The sequence below is a fragment of the Leptonychotes weddellii genome, chromosome 5 (assembly GCF_054177405.1).
Source record: "Leptonychotes weddellii isolate Sample4059 chromosome 5, ASM5417740v2, whole genome shotgun sequence".
Classification (NCBI taxonomy): Eukaryota; Metazoa; Chordata; class Mammalia; order Carnivora; family Phocidae; genus Leptonychotes; species Leptonychotes weddellii.
The window spans coordinates 22,385,317-22,395,261 of record NC_138373.1 but is presented as its reverse complement, the minus strand read 5'-3'; the positions used below and the strand labels follow the sequence as shown (position 1 = coordinate 22,395,261).

General features: G+C 51.8%; 1 protein-coding gene across 1 annotated transcript; it reads right to left on the bottom strand.

The window, feature by feature from the left end:
- Nucleotides 1-2,186: 2,186 nt before the first annotated feature.
- Nucleotides 2,187-9,367, bottom strand: ITPRIPL2 (ITPRIP like 2). Its single transcript, XM_006744065.3, has one exon. It carries the CDS (start codon nucleotides 8,334-8,336, stop codon nucleotides 6,738-6,740), a length of 1,599 nt encoding a protein of 532 aa, XP_006744128.1. The 5' UTR covers nucleotides 8,337-9,367; the 3' UTR covers nucleotides 2,187-6,737.
- Between the last annotated feature and the right edge of the window lie 578 nt (nucleotides 9,368-9,945).

The following is a 9,945-nucleotide window of genomic DNA, read 5'->3' as shown; positions in this document are numbered from 1 at the left end:
CATCAGTTCACCATTGTACCTGAAGTGAGAGCTTTTCCTTGAACGGATCACCGTGGACATCAAGGAAAGAGAGAACAAAATCGGGGTAGCTAGAGAGATGGTTGTGTGGACAAAAGGGAAACCATCCTGTAGTGGAGACAGAATGAGCAGCACAGGGAACAGAGGAAGAGGCTGGAGACACAGACTAAATCGAACTTCCATTCCAATAATTACTTCTACACTGCCCGCCCGTTTCTGGTGCTTACTACATGAAACACGATCCCACTAAATCCTCTCTCACTCCTATGAGGGAGGTTCTACTATGAATCCCATCTTATAGATGAGGGAATCAAGGTTCCGAGAGGATTAGGTAATTTTTTTTTTTTTTAATTTATTTGACACAGAGAGACACAGCGAGAGACGGAACACAAGCAGGGGGAGTGGGAGAGGGAGGAGCAGACTTCCCGCAGAGCAGGGAGCCCGATGCGGGGCTTGATCCCAGAACCCCGGGACTATGACGTGAGCCGAAGGCAGGACGCTTAACGACTGAGCCACCCAGGTGCCCTGAGGATTAGGTAATTTGTAGAGAGACTCGCGGGTGAGAGATGCGGGACACAAGACTTGAAGACAAATCTTTTGGTGTCAAAGCATTGGCCCTAGCCAGGGCTCTGTTCTGTCTTTAGGGCAACTTGTTTCTCTGTCCCCCGCTCAGGCCCCCTGTCCAGGCCTGGACTGCTGCAGCACCTGAAGACTTCCCAGTCTGATTACTTCCAGCCGATTTTTTTTCCTATAAAGGGCCAGAGAGTAAATATTTGCAGGATTGTGTTGCAATTATTCAGCTCTGCCAGTGTAGGCTGACTTGAGCCAGGGATGGTATATAAAGGAATGGCACAGCTGTAAAAACTTTATTTACAAAAACAAATGCATTGCCAACCCTTGCTTAATCCATCCTCCTCCACCTTGCAGCCAGAGTGAGCCAAACTCAAAGGCCACCTGCCATTCCTTGCCTAAAGTGGTTCACCAGTTATCTCTGGGGATCAGTCCAAACTTTTATCATGGTATCCAGCCCTGTGATCGAAGTGTGGCCCCTGGGGCCACCGGCATCACCATCACGTGATGGAGCTTGTTAGGAAAGCAGAATCTCAGGTCCCCAGCTCAGACCAGCTGGATCAGAATGTGCACTCTAACCAGACTCCCAGGTGGTTTGCTCATTCCGGTTTGAGAAGCTCTGGCTTCAAGACCCCTGTATCCTCCCTCTCCCACCTCATCCTTTGCCGCTGGAGCCTCCTCCCTCCCGCCCACCCCCACTTCCCAGCCAAACTGAAATGCTCCATTCATCTCTGTCCTTGATACATTGCTCTCCTGCCCAGCTCCCTCCACTTAGCGAATTCCTACCAACCGCCAGATCTCAATGTAGATGTCACTTCTTCCGAGCAGCCTTCCCTGAAATTCCCGAACCGCGTAAGGTGCCCCTCTTGTTTCCTTAGCCCTTCCTCACCACCACCCACCACACTGCATGGAAACCACGGAACTGCCTACCTCTCACAATGAGTTTGCGGGCTCCTGACAGAGAGACCACATCCGTCTGGGTCACCGCATGGGTCCTCAACACTGGGGACAGTAACCACTCAACAGCTACTTGTGGAAAACCGAACAAAACATACCCACCACCTCTCCCTGGGCCAAGGATCCTACACAACACTGTTTCATCAGCCTGTGGCTGCAGGTTCTCTCAACTTTCACCTGGCTCCAAGACTTTGAGGAGTCCTGCATCATCTCCAAGATTCCATCTTTCAGTAAGCCCCGTGGTTTTTCACTATTAGCAAATGTTTACCATTTGGAGAGGGCCTGAGGGCCTAAGAGATTTCTGAGCAAAATTCTTGAGCAACAAATTAGCTACAGGCCAAGACCTGAATTGTGTTATGGGGGGTGTGTGGGAGCCAGGCAGAAGGTTCTAGGCAAGGAAAAAGCCTTGAAGGCAGGACCCCAGGCTGCAAACCTACAGAACTGTGAACTAACATCCTTGTCCGCCTGTGTACAGCGCCAACTGTATACAATTATTCTAGCGTTGCTGAGTGGGAAAAGACTCCCAGACACCCAGATGCTGAAAGCGAGTGAGCTTGTATAAGGAATCATAAGCCAGGGCATCCACAAGCTGCCCTTCAGGAAGGGGAGAGCCCTCTCCAAATCTGACATTCAGTCCAGAGTTTTCTACAAGTTCCTTTATTAACAAAGCAAAGTATAAAAGAACAGGCCCCCCTCAAAAAACCCAAAAGATTAAAAGTGCAAATTTACTCCAACCTGAAATAGAAAACAAATGGCTGGCCCCAACTGTTTGGGCCATGGAAATGTGGTGTGATCTAAAACTTTTAATCACACACCTGTAGCAGCGGGATCATATTTGATTAACCCTTTGGTCTCTGTTATCGGAACAAACCATATACTATGACTGCAGCCAGCAGACTGCGTCAGAGTACACAGCTGGGGGTCAGAATACACATTTAAAATAACAATAAAATAAGAGGAATGTTTTAAAGTCAAGTCACTGAATCAAGGCACAATTATTTTTTAAAGCAAACGGTGCTAAAAATATTCCTGAATATCTGATACTTCAAAAACCAGATTACATATCATTTTTTTAGGCTATTCTCTCTGTATAGATGATTGCATATTATCTTCAGCCTCTCCCAACTTATACTTGCTAAATTCCCATCAAACCATGTGCTATGTAGGTATAAAAGAAAATAAACAGTAGTGTCTAAGTAACAGACGTGTGATTTAAAAAAAAAAAAAATTAACAAACACCAAGATGATAACACTGAACTTTTTTCCCTCCCAAGGGTCACTGGAAATGTTAATGAGGTTCATTTCCCCCACTACTGGGGAAGGTGGTAATAGCCTTCCTCCAGGTGGGTAGGGATAAGTTAAGTCTTCTTAAGTTAAGTCAAAGGCCACATTTTATAGAAAGAGTGACTTACTCCATGAGGTTAAAAAAAGAGATGCTTTGGAAGCATGTTTGGTTCATCCCTTCCGAACGCGAGGATGTCAGTTTTGGTGGAAGCCAACAGTGTTCTCGGCGGTGGGCATGGTAACAAGCCTAAGAAGCTTGGCCTGAAGACCCAGCACTGGTTTTCTGGGGTCCAAGGCCACCCACCATCACTGCTAAGCCACAGTCTGGGAGACTACTTAAAAAAAATGACTAATTTAAAAATCAGAACAAAATACAAATCAAAAAGAAACAAGTTATTCTGCAATCCTTCCTGATTACTCATCTGTGAACTCCGAGACAGAGCACCGACTCACCAGGAAGGAAATGCCAAGAACTGGCCCCCAGTGGTTTGCTTGGAGGATGTGTAGCTGGACAAGAACAGCTCCCGGATCGAGGGTCCTTCTGGGAACTATGAGTTAAGTGTTATCTGTGGCCCTGTTATTTTTTTTTTTTTTTTGGTTTGTTTCTATAATAAAGCTTAGCTCTGAGAAATAAGGACTTGAAATATCACACCCCCAACTATGTATAACGACATCTCCAGAACAATAAATATAACCTTATATATACTTGGAGGATTAACCATGTTCAGCAGGGGTCGCAAACTGGTGGCCCCAGGCTCAAGCAAATGCTCTGTTTGGCCCACTTGGTGTGTGGGACAATTTAAAACGATTTTGTTTAAAAATGAGAAAGTTTCACTTTAAAAAAAAAAGAATCCTGATTTCCGGCCCCTCCCTCCCTTTTTCCCAGCACAGAGCTGACCAATGGCTGCCCTGTTTAAGAGGGGCATAGCCCCCCACCACCCACCCACCCCTTCCCGGACTGATCTCCCTGCCTTGCTTCCGCAGGCTGCTGAGTTTGCGACCCCTGGCTTGAAATAGCACATAGCTAAAAATGTTTTTCCTACCCAAACCTCTTGCACCCTCATGTGATTCCCCCCCTTCCCTGGGGTTCCCCTTCTCGCCATCTCTTCCTTCACTTCCCTCTTAAGGCCTCTCTCCTGAATTCTTCAGATTTCTCTTGGTTCCCTTGCTCTCGGTCTCCCTTCTTACAGCTTCTTCCATTTCCTCTTGCAAAAAAAGTCTCCTTTTCTCAGCCCACAACGAGCCTTCCAGGATGGCTCCCAAGACTGGTCAGTGGGAGTTACTGAAGGGTGTCTTCAGGCAAAATGGCTGAGTCATCGTCCCCAGAACTTTTCTTCCGGCACTGGCTGGACAGTTAATCTTTTTTTTTTTTTTTTTTTTTTTTACCACGAGCAATTTGGAGGCTTGTATAAGAATCTTTGCATACATTAATCTCTAGTACCAAGTATACACCAAAAATGTGTACATTTCAGATCAAGGAGGTGATGGAGCCCTGATAAAAGACAGAATTGAGCTTAATTTAAGTGCCTCGGGCAACCATCACACCTGGCTAATATACCATATTATTTCATTTGTACACAGTACATGTTTGGGATCACTACACATTGATCAAAATTGATCGAAATCTAGGTTTTGGTTGCCATGTACAGAGAACAATTGCTCAGCATGGCGCTTAAATAAAACAATATTTTAACAATTCACAAACACAATGCCCCATTAATTAAAAAATAATAATAAAATTTAAAAATCTTGAGGATGGATGAGGCTTTGGGTAATTAACCTGAAAAAAAAAATAACAAAAACACTACAAGAACAAAAATGTTACCAGATTTAAACTTCAAACGACTAGCAAGATAAAAAAAAAGGAAGCTATCAACTCAACTAGAGACATTTGGAAAGTTCAGCTTTTAAAGCTTTATAATCCTTCCAATAGCCTTGCTGTTCCCCATTTCAGTAGACTTAACAAGACTACAGGGGGAATTGGGGCTGATATGGAAACATTATAAATATATATATATATAAAGATCTACTTACTCTTTGCATCTGTTTTAATAAGTAATTTTAAGAAACACTCTGCAGTTTATATCTTTGTAGGAAGTTGGTAGACTGATCCCTTTACTAAACTCAGTACCTTATGACCTAACACTGACCTTAAAAACTGGGAATGACCTTTGTGATATCAAGAGGAACTGTCCCCACAACCTCAAAGAGAGGGCATGACATTTGCAACTGTTTCTCTTACAGTCCAAAGTTGCAAAGGATCTAAGAAGTCTCTGCAGCTCCCACGAGGATCCCCTGCAAATCATTTATTCACAATGATTTCCTGCAGTGGCCAAGTTGGTCCCCTAAAGAAACTTTAAAGAATTCCCTCAGAATAACCCCGAAGCTAAACAATGGCCCTATTCAGGTGGCTATTTCTGTCTTCCAAGTTTTACCTTTAAGAGTCTAAGGAAATACATGTCTTTGTCAAAAATATTAAAGAGTCCCAAAGTCTAACACTGGGTGGGACTGGCTGCATTTTCTATTAGGCAAGCAGATGATGGACTATTCTGAACCTAAACCTAAAGTGAGTTGGGGATATTGATGTCCAAAGAGAAAAAACAGCAGACTGCTGGCCAAGAGCTGTCACCCGCACCTCACTCTCCTCAGCTGACTGCTGATCCGTGGTCAGGGAGCACAGAGCCAAAGATACTGAAGTCTATGGGAAATGCTTTACAAGACCTGGGCCGAATCAGCCGCTCCTCCAAGTCGGCCTTAGGACCACTTAAAGGCCGCCAGGGGGATGGGAGGGAAACGTGGTGACCACTAACCATCACTGAGCACTGACTCTGGGAGCTAACTACATGCTAGGCACTACGGCAGGCATTTGCTCATTATCTCACGAAACTCAGAAAGACATTTCCATGCAGAGGAGTTTGTTCAAAAGGCTTCAAACAACAACAAATGTTTCCGCCTCCGGCCAGCAGCAAGCTCTGGTGACTCACCTGGATAGGCAAAGACTGAAATGTATCTTTCTCAAAACCCAACCTGTTTTCCCTGCTCACCGGTATGGTCCTAAACACATATTTTTTGCTACTTGGCGCCCCTGGCTCACAGTGCGCTCTCCATGAATGCCTGCTGACTGGTACATACCGTAGGGTGTGCCCGCAGGATGTTAAGCAAGCCTGCTTTTTAAGACTGCACATTTCTTTATAATAAAGGTAACTGGCCTCCCTTTTGGATGCAACACTTGGCAGTGGCAATTACCACAAAATGAAAGGACTGATCAAAATAAAGTGCTATTTGCTCTGGAAGTTTCTCTAACCAACTCTTGACTGCCCCTCAACACATGTGACTTAATTCTTTGCAGTCCTGTCAAACACCCGTGATTGCACCACTTAAAAAACACATTAATATTAATTTGAATAGTGAAAACTGTATTCCTCAGAACATTAGCCCCTAGAATAGAACTTCAATTCCAGTTGTAGATAAAGATTCCGATTTTTTAAAAGACAACCAGGAACCCAGGACGGAGCAAATAGTTATAGGGGGAAAAAAAATAGCTTCTTAGAATTTGGGGGCCAGAGATCTGTCTCAAAAACTGACAGAGGGAACTTTCTCTGCAGCTAGTTCTTGTTTCCTTTATTGGGCTTCCCTAAAAGCTGGATCCTTTGCAGAATCATTCCACACAAACCAACATTTGAACCAACTCTTAGCTGCTGGTGTTGGAGGTCTTTCCGTAGCTTGCTAAGGATACGCTGGATTGTGGAGTCAGGGGGGACATATAAGCCACCATACGTCACCCGCCAAATTTTCCATCACCTTTGGCACCTCATTTCCTTGCATTAAACTGGCTTCGTTGCCATCCCCACCCCATCTGGTGGGAGAGGCTTTAGGAGCATTAGGCCGGGTGGGGGCACTGTCAAGGTTTATGGCTGATCTTCAGGGAACCCCTGCGTGCGCTGACTCCGGGGTGGGGGGCACCTGGCAAGGTAGCGAGGACCCCCGTAGCCCCGGAGAAGTTGGGGCAGCCTTCGCCAGGTGGACAGCAACCGCGCCGCTGCAAGTTCCCGGGCGTGCCTGTCGAAAGCAGCCAGGAGATCAACGGGGGCAGCTTCACGCAGTACCTTGGGCAGCGGGCCCACCTCGGCAGCCGCCCCACCAGGGCCCAGGACGCAGTGGAAGAGCGTATGGCGTCTCAGCAGGCAGTCCCTAAGGAACTGCACTAACTCCTCCAACCGCTCGCCCAGGTGCGCCTCGTCCCAGCCTGAAGCAGGAGCCCCCTCCCGCAGCAGCACCGCCAGCAGCACTGTCTTGAGCATGTATGAGGACAGGATGCGTCCCCACTGGGTGGCGGCCGTCGGGTCCAGCCCGCGGGCGCCCAGGTCTCGCAGAGCTTTAAGCAACTGCAGGCACTTGAGGTAGCAGGCACCTGGAGGGGCCCGTTCCTGCAGCCAGCTCAGCAGCTTCTGCTCCTGCCGAGCTGTGTTCACACCCCACAGTGCATCCGTGCGCAGGCCTCCAGGGAGCTCCGACAGAGGCCCGACGGGCGAGGGGGATGGTGGCGGTGCCACGAGGAAAACGCCGTCGCCCAAATGCACAGCGGGGATGAGACGCACTGCCATGGAAAGGCGGCAGCAGCCGTAGTCGGTGCGGCAGGGCAGGATGTGCAGGGTGGGAGCCTGCTCCAGGCCGCCCGGGGTCAGGCTGACCCGACAACGCCCCTCCAGACTGTAGCGCACGGTGGCCAGGGAGCGCTGCAGGTGCGCCTGGAACCAGCGCAGCACCAGCGCGGCAGAGAGGTGACGCCGCCCGAGCACGTCCACGCAGAAGCCGTCGGCGAAGGGTTTGCAGTCCCGCAGCCAGTGGCTCCCGGAGGCCCCGGGCGGCGCCTTGAGGGCGCACACGAAGCAGCCGCGGAAGGCGGGGGCCAGCGCGGGCTCGGCGCCCAGGCTCCGCGGCTCCAGCGCCACCAGCGGCGGGAGACGCAGCGGCACCAGCACGTCGAAGCCGTCGGGCCGCCGGATTTTGTGTTGCTCGTAGGCGCTGCCCACCTGGATGAAGTCTCCACGGAAGGCCAACGCCAGCGCCCCGCCAGGGATGGGGCCGGGGGACCCGCGGGCGCGGCCAGCCCGCACCAACTCGCCTACGATTCGGCTCACGTGCGCCTTGCTGTGGCCCAGCACGTGCGGGGACAGGCGCACCTCGTGCTCGTAGTAACTCTCCAGCAAGATGCCAAGACTCGGCTCTCGGAAGTGTCTAGGAGAGAAGGTCGGGTGGCTCCCCAGGCGAGGAGACCCTGGCAGGAAGCGCTGCCGAACAGCGTGGCGACAGCGCAGGAGGATGTAGCCAAGGAGGAGCAGGACGGCCACCTTGAGCAGCGGGAAGCCGCCGTCCGCACCGTCGGGGGGCTCGGCCCGGGCGCCCCCGCTTCCCCGCAGGACATGGTAGAGGCACACGAGGGCAGTGCAGAGGCCGGTCACCAGGGGCCAGAAGACGCGCAGATTGAGGGTGTAGTGCACCGACATACCGGGCGCCCGGGGCAGCGGCGGCCTTGCAGCCCAGGGCGCGAGCCCCGGCGGCGCCCCCGGCCCAGCATGCGGGCAGCGCCCAGGCAGCCCCGCGGTCCCGGTCTCCTTCGCCTCCGCGGCGGCTCCCCCCTCGCAGGGCCGGGGGAAGGCGCCCTCCAGCTCGGCCTCCTCTCCCAGCTCAAGTTTTCCTTCCAGCTGCGGCCCGCCCTGCACTCCCGGGCCCCGGGCCGCGCCCTGCGCCGGCCGCACACTGCGTCCCGCCCGGCGCCCCTCCCCGCCCGGCGGCCCGGCGCGCTGCCCGCGGCCAGCTTCCGACCCGGCCCGGCTCGCCTCCTACCCTGCGCGGCACTGCCGGGCACCCCCTCGGCGCTCGTTCCCGCTCTCCTCCGCGCTTGTTCCCGTTACTCGGCCCCAGGAGCTTCCTCTTCCGAGGGGACAGGAGTCCGCGCCAGCGAGCGGGGAGGAAATGCCGAAGTCTGGAGCCGTGCGCGGAGCCGCCGGGTGGCGTGGCCCCCTCCCCGGCCTCCGCCTTAAAGCGACGCGGGGCGGCGGGAGGGACTTCAGGACGCGCCTGGAACTGGCTTCTCGCGGGTCACCCCCCGCCCGCCTCCCCGAAGGCAGAACCGGGAAGGGCCTGATCCCGGGGCGGTGGCCTCGTCCCGGGAGCCTCTGGAGTGGTGCTCACATAAAGTTACACGGGGAAGTTGAGAAGGAGAAAAGGGCTCACACCCAGGGTGTCCCTCCCCGCCCCCAGCCAAGCGAGTCGTGGCGCTGGTGGCGTGGCAGGCTCTGGCACGGAAGTGGCCGCTGCCCCACCGTGCTGCCGTCCCTTATTCAAACCAGTATTTACTGAGCACCTACTACGCGCCAGGCAGTAGGCTAGGAGCTGGGGAAACAGCAGTGGGCAGGATGAGCCGAGGTTTGTGCCCCTCGGAAAGCTTACAGCCTTTCTAAAAAAGGAAACCAAAAGAGAAAGGATCCCGTAGCAGAAAATGCTCTGAAAGAAACAAAACGGCGCGAGGGAGTGAGAAGGTGGGGGCTGCTCCATGGAAGCTGGAGGCTCACTGGGGCGGGCTGACGTTTGGTCTGCGATCTGAACGAGGAGGAGCCAGCCTTGGGAATATCAATTTCAGCTTTTACAGAGGACTGACTGTGTGCCAGTATTGTGCTAATCACCTTCCACACACTCCCTCCTCATGTCAATCCTATGAAATGTACACTTGTTATTTTACCCATTTTTCAGTTAAGGAAACTGGAACTTAGCCAGATTCGGGGATTTGCCCAGGATCACACAGCTTTAGCAGAGCTGTGCCTTGAATATAGGCATCTAGATCCAGAGAAGCCAGGGGGCAGGACTCAGAGAGGGGGACAAGGGAGTCTCGTCCTCAACTGCTAGGAATTCGTCTGTGTCCTTTGTCAGGACCTGCACTGAGACCTCAGTCCTCCGGAAGTGTTTTGTTTTTTTTTTTAAAGATTTAATTTATTTATTTATTTGAGAGAGAGAGAGCACAAGAGGGGGGAGTGGGAGAGGGAGCAGCAGACTCCCCGCTGAGCAGGGAGCCCGATGCGGGACTCGATTCCGGGACTCCAGGATCATGACCTGAGC

What these genes read in the sequence shown, in the direction of transcription:
- ITPRIPL2 (XM_006744065.3), bottom strand. Translation starts at nt 8,336, where the DNA reads ATGTCGGTGCACTACACCCTCAATCTGCGCGTCTTCTGGCCCCTGGTG.